The 25,858-nt window shown below is 28.4% G+C and overlaps 1 protein-coding gene and 1 non-coding gene across 7 annotated transcripts in view; one reads left to right on the forward strand and one right to left on the reverse strand.

Moving 5' to 3' along the window:
* LOC119673874 (NAD kinase-like) overlaps window positions 1-19,329 on the forward strand; it is a 32,487-nt gene extending 13,158 nt beyond the window's left edge. For 3 of the 6 annotated variants that reach the window (XM_038084969.1, XM_038084967.1, XM_038084971.1), the window contains exons 2-6: window positions 17,096-17,179; window positions 17,777-18,010; window positions 18,083-18,500; window positions 18,570-18,827; window positions 18,894-19,329. In XM_038084969.1, coding sequence (XP_037940897.1) covers window positions 17,096-17,179; window positions 17,777-18,010; window positions 18,083-18,500; window positions 18,570-18,827; window positions 18,894-19,187 — 1,288 coding nt within the window. In that variant the 3' untranslated portion in view covers window positions 19,188-19,329. Of the gene's footprint in view, window positions 1-7,691; window positions 8,145-12,055; window positions 12,169-15,521; window positions 16,261-17,095; window positions 17,180-17,776; window positions 18,011-18,082; window positions 18,501-18,569; window positions 18,828-18,893 lie in introns of those variants that run through there. The other 3 variants (XM_038084966.1, XM_038084970.1, XM_038084968.1) reach the window with 3 other exon arrangements.
* On the reverse strand, window positions 9,887-9,958 carry Trnad-guc. Its single transcript has one exon. It is a non-coding gene; the product is annotated as a tRNA-Asp (tRNA).
* Window positions 19,330-25,858: the final 6,529 nt, after the last annotated feature.

Genomic DNA, 25,858 nt, shown 5'->3' on the forward strand with positions numbered 1-25,858 from the left:
TTTCTGCCTTATATTAAAAATATTGTGCCGTAGTAGTGGATACTTTGTAAAAGTAAACAAACCTTTGGAAACTTCCAATCAATTTAACAACTATTGCTACACAAAAGGTTGACATAATTTAACGAGTCACCAATGATGACAGACCATCGTAAACCGACTCGGTGAGCCGACTTTCATGACAGAAAATCAAGTGGAAAAAAAACAAATGAATGAATGAAGACATGAGGAAATATTCGACAAAATGAATGAAACAGTTATTGACTGATTGATTTGAATGCTCTACGCGTATCTACAACTCAAACATAAGAAAATATGCACTCGAATTGTGTGAAATCAGCACATCTGACTTCCACGCTGTGATGTATCTTTTAAGATTTCGTGCCGCAGGTGTCTGCCTCACTTTGCGCATCATCGTCAGTCAATCTCCTCATGTATTGTTAATCATCTGAGCAACTTCTGCAAATCGTTCAATGAAATTTCCCTTTCATTTTGTTATTGTTTTGTTATTGTATTTTGCTTTTGTTTTTATTTTTGTATTTATTTTTTTTTGTTTTATTTTTTTATTTATTTTACTTTTTTTATTTTGGTTTGGCATGTGGAATTGCACTTTTTTGAAAATTTTTATTTCAACATGTTTTTGTTTATCTCATTTCAACCACGAATTTGCTTTATTGGTCTAAAATTGGTCAGTTGGTCATAAGTGAACATATCAGCTTTTTCGTTTTGGTTGTATATTGCCAAAATCTTCTAAAGCGACTTCCTCCGTACAGTTGTGTCATTAACAAGTACTTGTGAAACATTTTCATATGATCTATATTTGGAACATAACATGCTTCAGTATTATTTCATAAGATTTCCAAGTATTTTCTTTATTTCGATTGATTTTATTATTTAAAACAAGAAATTTTTTTCTATTCTAAAAAATTTTAGGACTTATGATAAATTGCTAATTTATTTAAAAGTACAATTTCGTAAAAATAATTTGGCAACTTGTCAAAAAAAAAAAATTGAAATTATATTTTTTAAGAGTATTCCGAAAATTGATTAATTAATGGAAAATGCTTAATACTATTTTAGTTTTTCCAATAAAAGTTGTTTTTAAACATATGTCATATGTCCTTCATATATATACCATACATATCTTTTGCAAACAATTGATAACAGTAAATAGAATGCTTTTATTTAATATATTATATCTAACAAAATAGGTCAATATATCATCTATAAAGCTACTCGTTCCCGACGACCAAGTACTGCTTAATACCAAAAACACATGTTCTCAGAAACAACAACATCCTTAGTTGACCTCTTATGGACTTATAATTATAAAAGTGATTTTAAACAAAGCTTAAGATCAATCAAACAAAGCTTATTTTATTTATTGTTGATATATCTAAAGTTAAACCGCATCTAATATCTAAAGTTATATCTGTATCCTATTGTTTATTATGGTTTATATTTGCTATGCTATGCGATCAGATACCTCTAGGAGTTCTGTTATAAACTAGTAAGAAATTGGGGAACAAATTTTTATCTTAATTAATTCATTGTATATTTTTATAACTTAAAAAACGAATGCTTGACTTCATCTCCGACTTAATAAGAAATGGCAGGGTTGTTGGGGTTCTACCTTCTAGGACAACTTAATACTAGGATGTATCTATCTCAGATAGCAGAATGTCATGTCTGCTTGGAATGGAATGAGTTTTCTAGTCACATTTCTGACTGGCGGACCTTGTTCTGATCCTGGAATAGGAAACTGCCTTAGGCACTCCTAAACCCGTCCTATATAAAGAACGGTAGACTTTCCAGTCTTTGATACGATGTGTTTTGTTTTTTGTTATTTAATTAGGATTAACGCGCGTAGTAGCACTAAAGACCTACTATCGTCGTCGCAGTATTCTGTTCCACTTAAGAGTCGTGTTCTCTGTTAAATATCTAATATAATCTAATCTTTTTATTAATTATATAGTAATTGATTAATTCTATTTTATACTTTAAAGAACAATTGCGCATTTAAGGACAATTTATAAGATCTTTTTACTATTACGAATAAGCTTAAAGTGTGCATTGCACCTATACACGGAAATTGTAACACAATAAGTATTACCACATTACACAGATAGTATTATACAATTTACATTCTCTTATTATAGAGAATGTAGATTATGTATATTATTCTGAACTGCTATATTACACAAGTCAATTACTTTAGCCAGTGCTATTACGTTGTTTAAGTTTACCGATCAATAGATCTATTGCTAAGATAAGAATTGCTTTTTTTATTAAAATCAAATTGAAGCCTTTTACCTATAAAATTAAAAGTCGTTTTTTTTTTAATTATTTAATTTTTCAGTTAGTTATTAAATAATATTTACTACCACCACGAATAAAAACAATTCTTGAATTATTCAATAAATTTTTTCTTCATCTCAGGTTCAAATACATTATATATATAATTACAAAAAAAAAGTTGATTATTTAAATTATATAATAGCACTACCTCGTACAAATATTTTCTACTTTTTTAAATATATTTTTTAATAAAAACTGTTCGCGTGTATTTAATCTATGAACAATTAACTAAAGATACTTTGCACTATGAATTAAAAAAATTAATATGTATTTCTGTACGTTTTTACTTTCAATACTAATACTAATACTAAGTCTTGGAATAATTTCCTTTGTGTGGCGTTGTACTTGTAATTATCAATTGATTGTTTATTGTATTGTGATAGTGCAACATACAAATATTTTTATATATATTTATATATAAAGGTGTGAGTTATACTTGTATATACATTTTTTATTTTGAGTATTTATTGATTGTCAGGCGCTTGACTGACCCACTTAATAAGCTCCTTTGTGTAATCTATTAATTAATTTATTTTACTCGTAAAAACCTTCCAGTCTGTCTATTCGGACAACTATTTTACTTCCTTAAAGCGAGTGCCTTTGTAATTACATACATTTATTTATATCTATGACAGACGTCTTTGAAGTGACAAAGAGGGGGCCTCTAAAACGTATATTTTCTTTATTCAAACCGAAATCGCTACGCAGTTCGCCGCTTCCTCTAAAGAATTTTGTGGAGAAAACTTTTTATTAGCATTTGTTTATTTTATAAAAAAATATAATTATTTTTTTATGTAGTCTATAAAATATTCTCATATATTTTTGTTTTAAAAATATAAATATTAATATTATTTTTACTATGGTTTATTGTTCATGAAAATGCGTTGAGTTTTTTTTTTAAACTTATTTATAAATAATGTTTTCTATTATTTATAAATAAATATATCTCTGTTTTTATAGCTTTCAATTAATGTACAATTTTGAATATATCAACTATATCTTCTTCGGTTTAAAAACAAAGAAACAGAAGAATAGGTTCTACAAAATATGTCTCTTCGATTTTCATGGAAATGGTACGAATAAAAAATTGTATATAGAATATATACATGTATGTATATAAATGTATGTGTACATATGTGTGCATATAAATATATACATATATATCCATTTAGATCGTCAAATAGAATGTATTTGACGTCATTAAAATAAAGTCATTGCACCCGATGCTAGTGTGCCTTCACTTCCAAAATTAAGAAGAAATACTAATAAAGAGCATATTATTGAAGAGAATACTAATTCACAAATAATAATAAATAAAAATAATAATAATATTAACCTTTTACGTATTAGCACTTTATGTCTAACAGTAATCATACGAATTTTAAAATACATACCTAAAGAGGCAGAGCTTAAATTAACTAGTTCTTTAGAATAATATAGAAAGATAAACCACAGAACAAAATTTTTATTAGCGACTAATCATAGAATGCAACAAAAGGACGTTCATGTAAAACGTGGATAGATACAGTAAACAATGACTTATGGGGAATAGGGATCTGTAAAGCAAAAACTCGACTAAGTATTGTTGCTCTAAAGATGAATAATAGTCATTAAAAATCTTAACAATATTATATATATATATGTTTAATCACGAAAAGACTATGATTATGGATATTGTGTTTTGTAAGCTAATAAGTAATTGCAAGAAAATGTTTTTAATTATCTTCTTAAACAGAAAATTAGTAATTTGAATAGTTATTTAGTTGAAGTATATACGTTTTGTTACGAATTAAACTGGTAATGATTTAAATATCAATATTCCTGTCACATTTCTATACCTTTAATAGCCCTGACGCCTAATGTACTATTAAACTGTTCTTTACAAACTTAATACAGAAGGTTTATTACTAACTGAAACGTTTATTATGCTTCAAAAGTTATGACCTTTAACACTAATCGAGTGTCATATATATTTTTATTGTTGGATATTTCGAACTGATTGGGTTGCTTTTGTTGTTTATTTGCTATATTCACGTGACAATTTACGATATGCTAAACCCGCAGAAACTACCAAGTGCACATTGTAAGGTTAATGACCAATATTTTTCACACATTAGCGTATTGCTTTCTGCTGGTTGTTGTAGGTCGGTAAAGACACAGCAAAAATGCTCACAATGTGAGCATATTACAGAGAATTGGAGCAGAAAGTGTTTGAGACTGCTGAAGGCAACACATTATGTATAGACAGTTGGATTGCAGCAAAGAGTGCGAATTGATTTATACTTGACATCGATTTGATATAAAACAATTTAATATTTAACAGCACGAAATATAAAAATTAGTGTAATTACATGAGCAGTCAAAATAATTTCCATTGTAAGTGAAAATCTGCTTTAAAACCACAAATTTTCAAACTCAAGAACTTTACTGCCAACTCAATGACGTTTGAAAAAAAAACGAAAATTCTGCACAATCAAAATGACCAGTTTCTTCGCTTAGATAAAGACTAGAATAAACAATGTACTCATACTGGAATGAATAGCCTCAAAGTGCAGCTATTATTCAAGCGGAACTGCATTATTGTACCCGCTGACCCTGAAGAGCGCACAACTAAAAACAAAGTACCTCTTTGACGATACGTCTGTCATTATACTTTCGTACCGGAACTAAGCACTTTCAGATCTCAAAGTTCATGCTACAATTTAGAGTACGCATGGTCGGACAAAATATACAAACAAAATTTGAAAAGTAAATGTACATAGGTACGTCAAAAACTCGGATTTCATAATAGAAACAAACAACCACAGCCATAACCACAACCCAAAAGTTATACGTAAATTTGGAAACTGGTTGCTCTACGTATTTCTGTCTTGACACGGGCATTTCTGTCTTATTGAAATGCGAACGATTATCGGTAATTTGGTAAAATTTGCATTTATTTATAAAATTTGTTTACTTCTTTAACAACTTCAGCATTGATCATCGATACGTACGAGTATTATACATACCCGCACATACTCGTGTTATGATAACATTGATAAGTTTTATATTTTATATCTTTTTAAACTATAATTTTTCAACTTGTTTGCTGTGGCGTTTTGGCGCCATACCGAAAAACCTACCAAAAATAATAACACAACTACAACAACAAAAATTAGCCAAAACATGAAATTTATTGGTGGCTTTTAGCTAGCCGCCAGTATTGAGGAATGTTGTCGAAACTCGTACTAAGTCTTAACACGTTTTTCATATATGCTACTAATTCTTTATAAAAATTCACTTAAATTTTGTTTATATATTTATTTATTATTGTTTCTTAGAATTTAAAAAAGTACGTATATATTCACTCTTGGCATAACAGAAAATATTTCCATATTAGAACGTCAAATGGGTACTAACACTCTATATATCAATTTTAATTGATTCTGTACTATTTACATTAATTTCTTATAATTCTCATTCATTTGTGAGCAAAATTCCAGTCGAAAATATAAGATTGATTAGCAAAGAATGAGAGACAGCCTTTAAGGTATTAATTGCAGTGATTTGACAATATCCTATACCTTTGAAATATATGTAGCTACTCTACGAAATTTTGGCAAAGGTTATTCCTTTGACATTGACAATGTTTTATATAAAGGTTTTTACAGAAAATATATATTATTATATTTGCCACGATATTAATAGTACTCTTATATTCACTTACCGGTTTCTTTGCTAGTGTTATTTCGTTGATAATAAAACTGTGCCACTTTTTTTGATATTACTTGCTTTTGTATTGTTGTTATGTATGCATAAGCGAAGCAGTATGAATGTGAATAAATATCAAGTACGCTAAAACGTAAATGAAATCAAGGCTGCTGATGTTATTATTGTAATAGGTATATATCATATACTTGCTTATGATCAGTTCATCATATCAGTTAATATTAAATGTACTTCCGAGTTAGTGTATCTGGGCACTTTTACTCTTTGATAGCTGACGGGTTTCTGTAGAGTCCCACCCATCTCACTGACTAATTTGTGTATTCCTCATAAACTTCGTGATTATTCAATGACTGATCTAAGATCTGCGTACTGCCCCGTGTAGTTAGTGATTACTCTGAGATTAGATAGTGCTAGTAGTCGCATATAGTTTCAGGGCTCTGCCCCTTATGTATTTTTTGAACGGATCTATTCTATGTCTCTTAACATGTCATTCGTGCACTACTTTATGGGTGTGTCGCTTATAGCAAAGCTGCTGGCTCTACTATCCAGAAGCTACAAGTTGCCCAAAGTCAGGCTTTTTTAACTTTTATTTTTTCCAAAAAACCTGCAGCGTATTTAAAAATATATTTCTTCTTTTTTTTATCAACGTAAATACACTCTATTTCATATTATTTAATTTCTTCAATATTGGAATGTGACGTATATTCGTCGTAATTTAGTAATGGGCACTTTTACTGGTTGCGCTTCGTTTCAAAGAGATCAAGGTTACGGTGTTACGTTACGTTATGTTACATTGTATTACGTCCGCCATGAGACGCATGCAATAAGCATCTCTTAGACAACTTATAGCTCTTCAGATTGTTGTTGATAATTATTATTTTATGATAATTATTGTTGGAGTTGTTGTCATTGTTTGTGGTTTCTCATATTTCACATAAACGCATTATTATTAATATGTGTTGCTTTTATTGTTATTATTGTTGTTGTTGTTGTTTTATTATTCACGCATTTGGCATCTTTTATTTCGTTTTTTAAGCCGTTTTTACGATTGTTTGCGTTGGTTCACGCAGCTAAGTGGAATTCCATCATTGGGTCTACGTATAAGTACAGGTTTTAGAGAAGTCATTGATATGAAACGTTAGTTTGTTTATCGGAAGTTTTGAACATTTTTGCTGATTCATTCAGTAATTATTTTGAAATAATGAAATTAATCACACTTGTTTTATTTTAAGGATTTTTAAGAATAAAATTATGAGTCTTTGTAACCTGTTCAAACTTCTCTGATTTAGTAGTTAAGTATGCCTAGTGTATTATTATTATTATTATTATTATTAATTTTAAAATATTTTACTGTACATATTAAATATTTTTATAGTAAAATTATATTGTATAAAAAAATATTTTGATGCCAATTTATTAAATAGATATTAATGACACTAAATAAAACATACATACTTACAAACTTACATATGTAAAAGTTAATATTTATCTTAGATGTCATACATTCAATTTACTCGTTAATAATCGCGTCAAAAAGTGAACAAGAAACTAAAAACGTTTTAAAAATGTTAAGTGTTATGTAAAGCACTTGTTTAATTATTTTAAAAGCTACTTGTATTTAATAACAATATTACAAAGATAAAACAATAAACAATTCAACAATTCAACAAATCAATAAATCTTCCATATAAATAAATCGAAATGACTTGTCTGTCTGACATTGATTTGGCGACACTGCATAAGACGCGTCTCGAAGAACGTCTCAACTATAAGTTAGCCTGGAGCTCAACAAATCAACCGAATTACTACCACACAAATCAGCACTTTGATGGATTTAGTGAGATGACAAGGATGTGCCTGCAGCGCAATATTAACACCAAATATGGCTACAATAAGAATAACATATCAGTTGCAGATCTAAATGCAAATTTCGAAATTCTGGATGATAAACTAAAAAAATTAAGCTTGGCAAAACGCGCAAAAGAGAGTTTGAAAGATTGTGATGACGAGAATAGTGAAGATAGTGGCTCATGTGATTATTTTTCATCGACTACTCGAAGACGTAGATCGGGTACATGGCCGTAAGTGTTTTTATAAACAAATTAATATTCAATGAAAGCAAGGTTAATATATAAATAAATTAATATTCAATACACTATAGCTAATCTAGTACAGAAAAAATCTATCTAACACTTTCACGGCAAATTTGTAGTCCATAACAATTAATTGATTAAATTTTGAATAAGGTCTAGTTTTTAGTGTATCGAAATTATTTAAAAAATCTATACCTGAACTAAATACCTAATGAGTTTTTTCTTTAAATTTAAAGCCGTTGTTATTTGTAATTTTGATAAAAAAAAAATGAATCTTATTTCTTACACATAGTGTACTTTGCATATCACAAAGTAATCATTTTTACTTGCTCTATATATATGGTAAGAAATAATCTCGATTCGTTAAGAACCAATTATGTTTCTACAAAAAATCGAGAATATTGTCGCGTCACTCTGAATAATATTATATTGATAATACATTGACTTTGTCGTTGCATTTTTATTCGCTTTATTGAAGAAATTAATAATATTTTATAATTATATTATAAATAATTTAAGATGAAATACTTGTACAAATGTATATTATTAATTTTTGCATTGAAACATCTGAATTTTGCTATTTATACGACTAAATATAAACATATAAAGTACATATGTACATATGTTTATATTTAGTCGTATAAATATACTTATATACTTATATTGCATTATAGGTAGGTTATGCAATATATTGTTATATGTTATGTTTTACAGATATCTACTTTAGCATTCAAAAACTACAAGATGCTTGAGACATCGTACAAGACTTATTTGTCTTCAAACATTGGAAGTATATCTTAACGCTCAATAGATATGTAAATTTCAAAATGCAAAGTTTTTAAAAAATACCGATTCATACTACGAAGACTACAAGATATTTGAATAACTGATAAAACCACTATCAGATTACCGACGAAACCATATACAGTTTATATATAAGATATGGTTCCACATTTTGAAAGAAGTACAAGGTCTTTTATATCAAATTTCTTCTATTTTAACAGGACTTTTATAAAACTTTCATGCGTAGCCCCATTTTATCTATTGAAGAAGTCATATTTTTTTAACAACAGCTTAATAAAGTTTCATCACAATCGGGTGAGAGATTTAGGAGCTTATGGAGTACATTTCGATATAATTAGCACCATAAAATTATCATTATTTCCTTTATTGTGGTTCACTTCACATTCACTGTTAATTGATTTTTGCATATCACAATCTAACCGATAATGAAAAATTAAAACACTCTTTATCTGATATATATTCTTTATTTTCACTACAATTTCAGCTAAAGTGTTTGCGTATACAAAATATTTCATCTATCTAATGTACAAATATTGTACAAGTAATATTTACTCTCTAAACTGTTGTTCCTTGTTTTATTACCATCGACCTGCTGATAAGCAACGTACATAAGCTAAGTCAATAGCCAATTCAAAACAATAATCGTCCAAATTATTTTCACAGTAAAACAGAAAACAAATTGTTTTCTATCTGAAAAGTTCACGTGCTGCTATCGCTTTGGTAAGGTCACAAAATTTCTAGGCTTTTGACATATTTTCCCTCTAACAGTGTGGGTTGGGTACATAATGAAATAGAAATGGTTAAATATTTAGTATATTTGAATGTTTGTAATACTAAAAATGTTTATACAATTAAATGTTAAACGTTTTTGTAATTAATTTTTAATAAAAAAATTGAAAAAAATTAAAAAAAACGTCATGCGACATCTCCCCGACGGGGAATTGAACCCCGGTCTCCCGCGTGACAGGCGGGGATACTAACCACTATACTATCGAGGACGTTAGAACTCGGGTAACAGAAATCGTTTTTATTTACATTTCACTATTAGAACTTAGCAGATGTTAAGCGCAAAATGTTAAGTTACTGTAATATTTTAACAATAATATACAAATCGCGAACATTACTTTTTCATAATTCTGTTACTAACATAACATTGACATTGTTAACAGTAGTAAATTAATTCTGATATACAAGGTATATATTTTTTATTTTACATCATTACATTGTGTATACAATTTATTTATTATATTGAGTATAATATATATGTATTATAAATATATGTATGTTTTTATTTTATTTTTTATATACATTACTCTTTTTTATATCCTTCAAACTATTAATAGAAATGGATATGTTAAGTTTGTCAACATATAGCACAACACATCGAAAATCATGTTAATTACTAATATCGTTTGTTTCTCTGTTTTCCTATCTGCCTGCCAATTTGTCTGTTAAAAGACAAATTAAAAATAAATTTAAGTTCACATATAAATTTTTAAGTAAATAAGCGATTTTAAAGATTATAATAGATGTAAAGCGAATAAAAAGTTCGACGAAACCCAAACAGATCAATTCTAATAGGAGACAAATTAATCTCCCCTTTAATTATAATATTTTATTATAATAAGAACTAATTAATATATTTATGTTTAGTTATTAGTTCTTATTCTTTATTGTTTTTTTTTTGTTGTTAAATTTATTGGTTGCTTTTATTTTAACTTTACAATTTTAAATTTGATTTATATGCTTTGTGTTGGAGACTGTATATAATTTTTTATGCCAAATTTGCTCACATCCGTGACATACAATACTACCAATTTTGTAGAATAATAAATCAAATTTCATCAATCACTTACGACAAACATTTTGTGCAAATTTTCCCACATTTATGTTAAAGTTCCGTTAAAAAGAATATTTAAAATTCTTGAATCTTTGGTATTTGTTTAAATTTGTGACTTTTTATGGTCAAGAAATAAATAATAAAAAAATTATGCTGGCTTAAATCGTTTCGTACCAGCCAAAATTCGATACCATTTGCATATCACGCGCTCTTCTATGAGTATTGGAATTTTTATTTATTGTTTTATATTATTTTCAGTTATTGTTGTTAAATTTATTAAATGTTATTATTGTTTCATTTGTTATTAAAACAAACAAAAAACCGGCGTTGCTCTGGAGCAAACAGGAGCTCTTAGTAAAATTAGAAATTGTCAGAAATATGGTAAGAACCCGGACACCAAACGAGTTATTTTTTTTTTTTTATTATTTATTTTGAAAATACGATAAAGGTTTTTGCATATATAATAAAATTATTTATAAATATTTCAATTGAAACTTTTTATAGAACAATTTTGTTAGAAACAGTTTTATCAGATATATGAAGAAATACTAAACTTGACTACATATTTTTATTACTATTCACATTATGAGGACATTAAGTAAATATAGTATAGTTTTTATTAGATTTTGTTTAGAGTTTCTATCGAAGTACAGATATTTTTAATATTGTTATTATTGATACGTATTATTGAAAAAAATTATTAAAATCATTTTATTATAATACATAATTATTTACTATATATCAACTATAGCATTAGCTGAATTACATGAGGAATTCATTTATAACACCTTTTGTACTCTTACGTTGTCATTTTCATGCGATGCAACAATATTCCTTAGCTCTTCAGTGCGCTTTACTAACAAACGTTCAATGGAAATTTCAATAATGCATTTCACTTTTTATAAAAATTAAATAATTTTGTTATAAATTACAATACTGAAGGGCTGCTATTAAATGGTATACATTTGAACTGAATACAGTATTTTTAATCGATTCGACTTCACCTTTACGTTAATTTTAAGTATTTGCATTTCAAATTTTTGTTCTAGAAAATTTACTTTTTGATGCAATAGGAAAAATTAGGCTGCTTTATGGCAGTCTAACAAGTCATTTTAAAGTCTAAACGAAAATTAAAAAAAATAAATATGTAATTAAAATTGAAATCAGACACATTCACCCATACAAAAGCCTAGACTTCGAAATCAAATTAAAAAATACTAAGACTTCAAGGCGCGTGCTTTGTTTATTCGATTTTAGTTAGTCACTTAATCGCTGATGGAAATGAACAGTTTTTAGTATCGTAGAATATACTTGTTGCGCCCATACAAAGGACTTTTGTGTTGCCTTCTAGAAACTCGAGGAAAATGAGTATGTCTATACAGAAATCAGAAATAATTTCAACAATAAGAAGTATTACGCATCGCTTTTGAACTACATTTTGCTTAGTCATTCAAAATGTAGCTATATTCGATTTTAAGATATCTTTCTGAATCATTAACACAATACATCTTTCATCCTAAGGACATCAAAAATTAAATGTGAATTAAAAGTGAACTGCGGTGATTAAATCATAAATTAATGTGAAAATATATACATTAAAATTAAATTACGAAAATGTTTTGTGTTTTCAATTTTTTTATTAAATTAAAACATATTAAATAAACTTTAATTTGTTATAAAAATGTAATTAATTTTAAAAATAATTAAAAGCAGTGCTTAATTTTCGGTCAATGCTCCTGCAAACAGTGCGGAACTATAAACAAAATTCGTTTGCCTTCAAGTGTCTTGAAATCTATGACATTTAATTTTTTTCTTCGCTTTATGCTCAGTCATGCCGCTCTTATAGCGGAACTGTTTTTGTTATAATTATCACAAAAAACAAAAAAAAAATATATGTATTGTATTATTTTACGGAACTATGGTAATTCCTAATGACTCGTTCACAACTCAAATCCATTAATAAGTCAAAGTATTTGAAAGTCGATTCAATTTCTATAAGTGCAAATTAACTTCGAGTGCTGGGCAAATAATTTTAGTTGTGAACTTTTGCAAAGCTATGGAGTTTTTTAAAACTTTACAATGAACTAAATAAAATCAATTTGTTATAAAAAAACAAGCCAATGGCGTGTGTATGAAAGCACAAAAAAATGTTAATGAATTTGTGAAACAAGTAGCAAATAGAAAAGTAACAGATCAAGAATAGAAAAGTTGAATAAATTTTTTTCTAGCTCATTACTGCAAGTGCCTGACTAGTAACTTACTTATTTACTTACTTACTTACTTACCTACTTGCTTACCTACTTACTTACTTAATTACACTGAGGACATGGGTCTGTAACTATGAGCATGATTATGGAGCCAAGACAGTGATAAAGCTCCAGTTAGTAGGTAAGCGAAGGTTTGGAAACACAAATATAGAAATTCAGACTTTAATACTAAGATCTATTATTATAATGCATATCTTTTATATTTATAAACTTTTTTATGTGCTACTAGTTGCAATTTAGCAGTGCGTTTACACTATTGCAATTAACTCGATAAATACGTAGTAAAAAGTGTCATATGAAATGCACAGTTTCTACAAAATGCATACAAAATTGTGTTAAAAATCTATATAAAAATGTGGCAAACATGTATACATATGATTATTAAATAAACATTTAATATTTGGAAGACCAATTTCATTAAACTGACGCTATCAGTCTGAACTAAAATTAAAGCTGTTCTTAGGTTAGATTAATTAATATAGTCTAATTCAAAGCTGTTCATAACACATATATCCAATTATCAGAAATATTAAACTCTAACATTAAAAAAAAATTAACATTAGTAAAGACTATAAATTAAATCATTTTATTTTGGAACTGGTGTTAAAAATAATATTTTATTTTAATTTAATGATATAATAAAAAAAAAACAGATTGCAGAAGAAACAATATTCTTCTTTTCTACGTTTCCATTTCCAATTGAATAATAATTCAATAATATATAATGTTTTAACTACTTAACTCAGGTCCACAAGTCTAAAATATAAAAAACCTATTCTTATCTTTTCGTCTTTCTATCTATCATACATATATATATATTATATTTAATCAATTTTCATATATGAAATTAAATTCAGATAATCAAATATTTAATCCACAATTGAAAATCAATGAATTAAGCATTTTTAATAAATATTTATTTTACTTCAGTAATACATCAGTCAATATGTATTTATTTTTCATTTGCGTCTTCATAGCAAAATGCAATTGAATCATTTGCGAAATTTAAGTTGACAGCTTTGTCATTCAATGAGTTCTTAAATATTGAAAGTGAAATATTGATTTTACTTGCAATGTAAATTATTACGTGCCATTATTGTTGTTGTCACCACTTCAAAGAAAAGCACGAAGCTACACTGTGACATTATCTCCGTCTCTCGCCTAATCTCCCAACCTAAAACCGATATAAAAAAAATTAGATCAGATGATACATTGCTTTGAGAACACGTTCCAGGTATGTATCGGGATCTTTGATATATTATGTACTTAGTCTATTGTTTATGCAAGAAAGCTTTTAAGTAAATATATATATATACGTAAGTATAGATACAAACTTGTTAACCAGACTAATATGAAAGACCTATTTAAGACATACATATATACAAAGCTATCATTACTAAAAGTAAATATAGATGTCTCTTAATTTTGCAATCCTTTAACTTAGATCTTAACATTCTTCCAATAGTAAGAATAATTTTTATTTCGTTATTAAAAAAATTGTGTTGCATTATGGTATCGAATATTGTGTTTAATTATCTATTGAGAACATATATCTCTAGTTTCAAAAATTAGTTATTGGCTAATATGTATGTTAATTACTTAGATAGCACATTACTTAGATACATAATTACTTAGATAGTCCTTATATGATAGGGCAATTAATAGTTAAGAAAACATCTTTAGGATCAAAAATATCTAACATCATATATTTATTTTAATTTGACGTATGTTATAGAAAATTATAATTGCGTACTGCTTTTTCTAAATGTTATAAATGAGTGATACTAATTTTCACACATAATTTATAAATAATTTACAAATAATTTAAACACAATTTAATTCAAGCTAAAACGGTTAAGTGCTATTTCGATAACTCTACTCATTTTCTCCAGTATCATCTAAATAGAGACACAATAGAATACTAGGTCACAGTGCGAAACCTCCAACTTAATAAACATCTAACAATTAATTTAATTAAAACGTATATATGACTAGATTATGTATATATGTTAATATTAATTATTCAACACAAATTAATTATTATTAAAGCCCCTATTCACATTTTAATTAAAAATTTGTTGTATATTTTTAAGTAAAAATATATAAATAAATAATTAAACTTTGCATAAATTAATATTTTTCTCGAGAAAAAAGTTTAATAATTATTCTGCTCTTCAACTGCAGTTTTATAAAATTTTTTAATATCACAAACGCTCTGCGCTCTCGTGTAACAATTTTTGAATATTTAATTTTACTTATGGGATACCCTACAGTAAGCCCTGATGCTTTTTAATATAATGAAATTTGCATATAAATACTGAATAAGTAATTCTCTATGTGAACAGTGGAGAGAACACAATGTTTGTCTCGTCTATTGTCTCTGAAGTTAACCAACTCTTCATGTGGAATATTAAACTACGTATATTTCTGTATTCCTAATTCTGATTAAGGTGTGTCCTCACTATAGTGCGCACTATATTCGTTACTGACCAAGTTTGGTCCCGTTTTATAGCTAACAACGTCACTACATTTTTATTTAATTTTTATGCTCTTCACGGTATAATGCTGCCTTTTCTGCGTCTGATTAAATTTTTGCTTAAATTTGCTGTAATTTCGTTTAGTAAATAAGCAAGAAAAACAGATTTATTGCCAATTGTCGGTAGCACACGCGGTGTTCCAGTATCTTTGTAACCTTCATAAAAGCAACAACATTTACAAAATTAATTCGCATCAACAACATCGAAGGCAGCAATCAACAGCAATCAGCAGCGAACAGCATTACCAGCAGCTTTAATAACAAGTTTGGCAACTTGTTGAGATTTTTTTAATTCGGTTTTGTTTTTCGAAAATGTTTTTAAAGTTTTATATTTTACTAACTTTAGTACTTCATTAAATTTTCCTCTTAAAACATACGAAACTCTGCTGCGAAAACATACGAAAATCTACGAAAATCTACGAAAATTGTGCTAAAGTGCAAATCGTGTGAAAACTTATAGATTCAGTTACTTTCAATGTCTCCCACATATCGACGCCGTCAAGAACTGTTACTGGAGTCGTTTTCTCAATTGAGCACCTACGACATGGACGAACTTGACAATGGCATTTATTGTAACGAGTCGGAGAATAATAGTGCAACAGATTTGAGTAACACAACGGAAATGGACACAATGCAGTCTAACATGAGAACTTTGAGGTTAAAAATATTTGGACTTTTGATAAAGTGAACTTTCGACTTTCGAGGAAAAGCTTTGAAAGGACCAATTCAATAACCTTTTTTTCTATAAAACTCATTTTAATATTTCATATTTTCTAAAAATATTTAGTTGGATTATTCAATTTTCGGTGTACTTTGTTTTATATATGTGTTTCTATTCCGATATTATATAATACGATACTTATTCGAAATTAAATGAAGTTGAGAACTTCTTTAACCTCACTTGTTTGTTGTCGACATTAATAATTTTGTAATAATTCAAAAAATATATTTTTTGAGGTTCTAAATAAGGGATGTTATTGCTAGTTCAACACCTGCAACTTCAAATATCATAATATCTGAACTACATGTTTGTGATGCTTCCAAACATTACTGGTTTCCAAAATAATGGTTGTCATGGTGTCGTTATGGTAGCACTTTATAGTTTTGCAATTCTGGAGACGTAACAGATAAAACTATAATACTTACATATGTATAATATGTATTTATTTAATACAATATATAGAAAGATTGTGCTTTGCAAATTCAATATTAAGATCCTTATTTTTGGTGGTTGAACCTGAAATTGTTTCTATTGAATAAACTTCAAATTTCCAATTTACTCTAAAAACTTATTCAAAATAATTTAGAAAAGGTACTGATTATTTGTAAAATCCTGTCCATATACCATATACAAATATAGTTAGTGCACTACATATTTACATGAAAATACTTTTATTACTTAAAAATACTTAATATTTATCTAATGATAATTTCTATACTTTAAGATTATTATATTATATGTAATTATATCGTTTATTACTTTATCTTACAGGCGGACTAGAAGTTTGAATGCCCCATCTCCATTTCAACAGTTTGGACCATGCGGACGTATAATGAAAAATCCAGCTATGGTTATGTATGTTTCGTGTATATAATTACAATACATTTTCTATATATCGTAAGCTACTAAGTTAAAGCTTTAATTAAAAGCCAACAATATATAAAGTTTTTTCACTATCAGAATCAAGTTTTTAAGAATAGTAGGAATATGTCCTACTGCAATTAACTAAGCAAAATATTTCATTAATAATAATGAATATATAATAAAATAAATCGATACTTACTAGCAATGAAGTACTTCAATTGATAGTTGCTGTTGTATTAGTTATTTTTAGAATCATTATTGTTATAGTCGAATATAGAACGAAGAAGAGGAATAAATAGCTTCTTCATATAATAGAAAGATTAATAGAAGATGTCAAGAGCTGTCAATAAAATCGTTAAGTACGATGATAAAAGAAGTGGTTATAATTGAATAGCACTTTATACTTTATTTTCCTTCACTGTCTACGTGGAGACTAACCAGTTGACTTTTGAAGAACTTTGAAAATATTCAATACGCAACAATATTAAGTGACAACGGTAGTAGCTAACGAGTTATTGAATATGTTTTAATATATATTGGAAATAAATTTGTTGAATATTGTAATTTGATTTTTATTTTTGTTTCTAGGCAAATTCAAGACCCCGCCAGCCAACGTTTGACATGGTACAAACCACCACTTACCGTTCTCGTCATAAAAAAGGTACGAGACTGTACGGTTTTGTCGCCTTTTGTACAATTGGTTGAGTGGTTGGTACAGGAGAAACATATGGTTGTGTGGGTAGAATCAGCAGTATTGGATGATCCGTATTTGCAAGAGGATAAAAAATTCCAGAGCATTAAAGAAAAATTGGTTTCATTTAAGTAAGACATTTTCAATAATTGATATTTATTAAATTAAAATGAATATTATTTTAAACGTAAAATTTTCTGCAGAGATGGACGTGATGATCTCACAGATCGCATAGACTTTATTGTTTGTCTTGGTGGAGATGGCACACTATTATATGCATCATTACTCTTTCAACAATCGGTACCACCGGTGATGGCATTCCATTTGGGGTCATTGGGCTTTTTAACACCATTCCAGTTTGATAATTTTCAAGATCAGGTAACAAATGTGCTGGAAGGACACGCTGCTTTGACATTACGCAGTCGATTACGCTGTGTTATATATAGAAAAAGTGAAAGACGAAGGGACGCGAATGGATCACAAAATCAACTTGAGGAGCATATGTCACAACAGCCAAGTACAATGACTTGCATTTCGATGTCAGATAATGGCATCACAAATAACTTAGACAATAAAACTTCCATGGGAAAATCAGCACATCGTGCTTCAACAAATATATTGGTAAGTTATGATAAAATACATAAACGCTAACATACAGTTTAATATTAAACTTTTATAAAATTGATTTAGGTACTCAATGAAGTTGTTATAGATCGTGGACCTTCACCTTATCTCAGCAATATAGATTTATTTTTGGATGGAAAATACATAACATCTGTACAGGGCGACGGTTTAATTGTTTCAACTCCTACAGGCAGCACAGCATATGCAGTAGCTGCTGGTGCTTCTATGATTCACCCTTCGGTGCCAGCAATTATGGTAACACCGATTTGTCCACACTCATTGAGTTTTCGTCCGATAGTAGTACCAGCTGGTGTTGAGCTTAAGGTAATTCATTAATGAGGTCTATAAAATAAATAAAATGATTCTTATTAAATTTAATTTTAATTATAGATATCAGTATCACCTGATAGCCGAAATACGTCTTGGGTCTCTTTTGATGGGCGCAACCGACAGGAGCTTTTCCATGGTGATAGCTTACGAGTAACCACTTCTATTTATCCGGTACCCAGTATCTGCGCACAAGATCAAATTTCAGATTGGTTTGCTTCATTGGCTGAATGTTTACACTGGAATGTGCGTAAGAAGCAAAAATGTTTAGATGAGCTTTCAGATTTAACTGCATCTGTATCAGACGATACGCTTGATGAATTTGAACGCCTTCATGATCCACTGCTGGATAATTAAAAAACTATATTAATCTCCAATGCATTGTACAAAATGCATGGCAAAAAAATCTTAAGCAAGTTGTAGTTTAAGCTATATAAAATTCCGTTTATTCAGAAAATCGGTTGCCAATTTTTGATGTAGCAATAAAAAAAAGAATGAAGGGCTTTGGTTAAATCTATTATTTTTTATTAATTTTTTTAAAATAATTTGTATATATTTCAATTGAAAACCTTACAAACATTTCGTATGTGTTGAAAGCAATTGAATTGAACAAACATAATATAGCAATATCAACTCTTTCGTTACTTTTTGTAAATTCTATTGTCTAGATTAAGTTCCAAGTACAAGTTTTAGTTCTAGTAACAAGTTTTTAAAGTGTTAAATGTCGTATTCGAAATTATAGAATTATAGAAAAAGCAATATGTGTGGGAAAGTATTGATGGAATATTAAAAATGATACAAATGAACCGAAGTGGAATATTTAAAAGATTAAAGATATATATATATATATATATATATACTGCATATATTTATTACATAAGACATAATCATTAATTGTTGTATTGGATAACGTTATTTAAATAAGAAATATTTAATGTAAATCGAACACGAGTTGTTTGAGCAATAAAAGTTATAATATAATATGAAATATTATTGTACTGATTGCATAAAAAATTTAATGAAAATGGATTCTTGTTTTTAATCGTTTATTAAGTTTAAAAATTGTTATCAGGTCAATAGTATTTATAATATTTCCTAAAAGGTACCTTAACTTTGGATGAATTAACTAAGCATTAGTTTATAATAAATTTGATTAATTTTAGTAAATGCATGTTCATAACTTATAAAACATAGTTGAACTCTGTTAATATTAAGCAAAAGTAAAGTATATTGCTTTGTAATTTTTTATAACTTAAAGAAACTTGTAATCAGCATAGTTTGTATTGTGCTCGTAGACATTAGTAAATCTTTTTAGTTCTTTTTTATATATAAAATATACTAAAATTATGTACTTTAAAAAATTTGTGTTTTTATATTTCTCGCAACTAAAAGAAAATTTCATACTTTTATAGGAGTAAGACCCACAACCGAATTTAAAAAATATATAATTTCAAATTTATTTCGCACACTAGAACTCGGTATTTGTTTATTTAAGCCATTCTACTTCATTTATCGTTGTTTTTCTTACTTAATATTTACATCTAATAAATTAAAATTTTTTAAACAAGTTTTTTTTTGGACGAAACATAAACCAAATCCAAGTTTATCTTCTGAATTAGACTTTCAATAGCGGTCAAATCACAAGAAATATACATTTGGATGTCATCAGCATTAACATGCAATTTAGCATATTTACAAATTATAAAGACATCATTTTTATAAATTGAAAACAAATGGAGACCCAGAATTGACTTCTGAATACCTTCTTATATATTATTGTGTATATTACCAAAAAAATATATCTTAAAAATTAAAAAGAATAAGGAAACTAATTTGACAAACAAAGAACGGTTCCAAGAACGGTCGGGTCTACGTCCCGGAGCCACTCGTCACCTACGATGACCAAGTACCGTTCAACACCTCCTAAAAGGACTCCACAAGCAGGTCCCGGCGGATTACAACAACAACGACAAACAAAGCATTAGAATGATACATTGTAGTCTACAATGTTTTAGTGTTGACCCCCCAATTTTATAAAATACACTCAATGTCAAATTTCTATATTGACTAAATATTTAAATAATGTTTAATTAAGCTATTGAATTTAATGGAATCTGTATCAGACGATAAGCTTGATAAATTGGAAAGTCCACATGGTCCACTGCTCGGAGTTCAAAGTTATATTAATCTTCAATGCATTGCAAACAAGTATTTTTAAGCGAATTGTAGTTCCTGTTGTATTATCATTCGTCTTCATAGCCGACTAAGTGCGTTCACATGTCCAAAAAAAGCCAGGACGGCGTGGGTTAGAACACAACAACAATTGACTGTTGCCACACAGTTTACACAGAGCTATAAATGGTACTTCTCATAGATCAAGCAATTGACAAAATATCAATGCAATATCTTCTTTTTGATCTCATATACATTACAATGTAGATAAAAAGGATTCTCGATGACATCTACGAAAAACAAAGATGGCTTTCCGGTGCAGTTAGGATCTTCTGAAATACAGAAACAATATACCATTGTTTTTGAATTCATTAACATATATCATATATTAAAAGTGTAATCCATATAAAAGTAAAATGGTTTAGAAAAAATTATTTTTCTCAATAACAAAATAAAATGAAGCTATATTAAGCTGTACGCAGTGTCTTATCAAAGAAATATATTTTTCTTATCTTTGAAAATATTAAATAACATTTATATTTCCTTTATTAGTGAAGTTATGTTAAGAGTTTAAAAAATACCATCTCGTAATTTATTCTACTATTGAAATAATTTCAATCTATAAATAAAAGAAGAAATATTTCTAATAATGGATGTCAATAAACACAAACTTTATTACTTAAAGTAAGAGACATGTATCTTCTGCAATCTAAAAGCATGAGGTTTTAAATTCAAATAAAAAATTTCATAGAAAAATTCGGATTGCTAGAGTAAAATTTTATGCAAAACATAAATAATGCTTTAGAAATACAACAAAAGGGTGCAAATTTATTAAGGAAAGGATTTAAGCATAACAAATTGCGCGATTAGGTCAGATTCACAAAACACTGCTTAACAAATTGACAATGCAGTTGCAGATCTCCATAGGAAACCTTAGATATCGACTTTTTGTAGTTCCCACAATCCGTGCCAGAGAGTCTGAAAACAAATAATTTTTTTTAAAAAAGAAAGTATACTTTTTGGGGACTCCATTATAATAAGACATCATTCAATTAAAATTTGCGAATATATCATTATATGCATATAATACATAGAAATGAAATCTCTTAAAAATTTTCAAGAATTTTTAAACTATACAAAATCTTAGATATTTTTATTAAATTTTATTTTGAATTCAATTCAAAATTAAGCCAAAAATTATACATTATATCTAACGACTAATTGATTGAGAAAGAATAAACAACCGAGTTAAGATAATTGAGTAGATTTTAATTGATATTTCCTAAATCACCTACATTGTAAAAAATATCTATTACTCTAAAACTAACTGTTGCAACAGACGAGGAACGGCAGTAGACAATTTACAACGGAAAGCACTTAGCTCAGCGCTTAGCATTAAATCCGTCACATTTATCCTTTTAGGCAGGACACGCGGTGCAAATCCATAACGTTAAAGGAGCAAAAGTGACCAAGAATTATTTACTGGCATGTTTATGAAGGGAGAATAAAGGAGAGGGCAGAAAGTAATACTCCTAAATTACGCCGTATAATAAATCAAAAGTATTTAGAGCAATAAAATGAAATAAAAAAGCTAAAATCACAATAAAAATCAAATAAAAATAAAATACCAAATAAAAGAAACAATAAAAAAAGGAATGAGAGAATATTATATGTTACATGGGTGAGAGCATTTTAGTTACTGCAGGACGTAATGTAAGGGGTGTACAGTGCGTTTATTACAATTATCACGCTTTTATCTTATGACTCCATGGCCTACATCCCACAGTGATAATTGCATTACAACAAAAATTTACCACTACAAGTGTATACATAAATGGGACACAACATAGCCTGAGAGCAACAAGTGTAAATTGTGCTGCTTAATGCCTTTGCAAAGGACTACTAACATACACACAGAATCCTCTGAGTTATAGCGAAAATTCTCCAAGCGCGGATAAAACGGTAGCAGATTTATCCTCAACATTCCTATTGGTGCAAATACAACCATTGGAGCAAAATTTTGCAATATTCCCGCCCTCAATTTGAATTGCGCAGAATCTTCACGAAGGTATATGTCAGCAAATAATTTATTTGATGGAATCCCAACCTATACGGTTCTGTCAGAGTAGAGAATATTAAAATTTTAAGAAATACCTTTTGTTTTAGAAATTTTCCATTCAATGTTACAATTTTTAACTATCAGAATTAGAGGATTACCAAGGTATTATATCCTAATAAGCTAATGCTATTTTATCAATAAACCTTAAGAAGAACATACTATGTAATTCGATATAAAAGTAAAATAATATACTTTGCCGTTGTGTGCTTCACATATATTTTTGTCAAGGTTTCATAAATTTTAACACTGGTCTATAAGAAATCTTCTTTTTAATATTTATAAGAATATATTTTAAGGTATGTTTCTTCTCAATTGAAACTGTTGAAAAAAAAAACTTTTATCAGAAACTAAAATGAAGTCTGAATTAATCACTTACATATTAAGTATTACATATATAATACGTATAATTAGAGGTTTCGTTCATGCTGTTAACATTTCTTTTTGATCAGTCCAGGCAATTTTAAAAGATTTTTTATTCCTGAAAAGAGTGAAATCTGGAATCTGAAAAAAATCATTCAAAGCTTAAAATCATCATAACAGCTTTTTTTGATTATCGCTGTGTTGTTCATTATGAACGACATTCATTCCTTTCGTCGGTCCAAACTGTTAACAAGGAATAATATTTTAGTGTTACATAAAACTATACGCAAAAAAAGGCGTGAACTGTGAGAAGATATAGTTTCGTATTTACACCATTTTCACACAACAATCACACTACATTGGTTCTTGAAGACCATTTTGCCCAAAATTCAACTCAATATGAGTCTGGTGTCATATCCAAAACTATCGCAGTTACCTGATTTAGCACCATGTAACTTCTGACTATTCTTTAAGCACACTAACCACTCTGAAGACTACACTTTGTTACAATGAATGTGAGTAAAACCGAAATGCTGGAAATTTCAAATGCCATTCCAAAAATTGATTAAAAGAGCCATTTCTAGGATTAAAAAAAAATTTGCATGAATCAGAGGATCACAGTATTATATCTGACTGTAATATTCTCTTAAGCAAGACATCTCAAAGTTAATGGTAAGTTGAAATAATTCGTTACACGTAGGTATCATACACGTCGATATTATATCTTTTTGTAGATACTTGAATTAGGTTAATTTATGAATACAATGGTTGATTGAACTAGTGCAATCTACTCGTATATTGGTCTGCTGCATTGGCATTAATTTTATGCATATCAAGATTTCATACTTTCTCCATTTACTTTCCCAATCTTTAAGACCTTCCAATTAATATTTCTGCACGCAATCGGTCGTAAGAGCCTTAGTTTGGATTATCTCGTTTAGGTTAATATGTGCGTTTATAGAGGGCCGCTTTATATATCTTGATCCTAAAAATTTAGTTCAACTATTTTATAAATAAAAAGACTTTTTAAACTTCCACAGCTCAATCAATCCGAATTTCAATCAATCAGCAACCGCTTTCGAATATAAAGCTATTTCATTATCTACATTGCAGAATCGTTTAACGTGTACAAAGCTTAAAAGCCAGACTTCGATTGGTTGATCGGTTTTAGTGTGTGGGGGCAGAATCATCTCCTTATCTCTCCAATTACCGCATAAGCACAGCTTTATTACAACAAATCCGATCAAGAAAATCTTTGATTTAAATTCAATTTCTTGATGATATTTGCTAACAAACAGTTTTAATTTATGAGACATTACATTAATAAATATATATTTAGAGTTTCAAGTATAATTAGGGTTTTATTTTCCAATTAATATATAATAAAATAATAAAAAACGTATTATATAAATTCATTTTAGGACTCTATAGATGTGATGGAATTCATTTTATGACTCTATTGATGTGATAGAATGACCAGAAAACCTCTTAAAATTTATTTAACCAAAACTTTTAAGTTCACACAAAAATGTTACGGTAAGTAAATCGAAATACGGTTAAGAAAAATTATATGTGCGAGATTTTTCTCACCAATTGCTACCCTTGTTCCACTCCCCTCTTTACAAATTCATTTGCTAGTCAAGGCATTTGTCTTGGTTTAATGCTTAAGTGAAGTTGACTTTAAAATTATTTCTTGCTTAAGTGGTCACAGAAATCCCAAAAAAATGGGTCGCAATAAAGTGGAAACAAACAAAATTTTGTCAAAATAGAGGGAAATAAACACGGCGACACTACGATATTTTTTTCGAGCTTACTCAAGTGTGCGTAAACTCTATTGCCACACTTCGACGTGTGTCCAAAAAGTCCTTTGTCCTGATGGCTCACATATGTTGCTTAATACTATTGCTGCGTATTTATTGTGCTAATGCAACAACACTGGTTCCTAGTCCATTAACTTTCTGCCAAATTTGCACATTAAATAGTGTTTCTCATGTCTTTTACAATTTCGCCTTTTCATCGAACTTTTTCTTATCCTTATTTATTCTTTTTTTGTGCATGAAAATGCTAAAATGAGGTTCACACTTCACGTTTTGAATTCGGTGGGTTGGTTATACATTTAAAGGTTTCTTTTCAAAAGATTTCTGTCTTAATGGGGTTTTAATAGCTCAACAAGCGCCCGAATGTCGCGACATATCACAGTATTTAAATTTCATTTATATTATCAAAATTTAAGTGGCGACTAAAAGTTGTTTATATATTATAGTTATCTAAACCTATACTAAATAGTAATTAAATTTTAAATAAATTGTAGTACATATATTATTTAATTACATTGAAAATTCCATATTTTTATATAGCTATATATATGAAGCTATAA

Source organism: Teleopsis dalmanni, chromosome 2 (assembly GCF_002237135.1).
Source record: "Teleopsis dalmanni isolate 2A chromosome 2, ASM223713v2, whole genome shotgun sequence".
NCBI classification, from domain to species: Eukaryota; Metazoa; Arthropoda; class Insecta; order Diptera; family Diopsidae; genus Teleopsis; species Teleopsis dalmanni.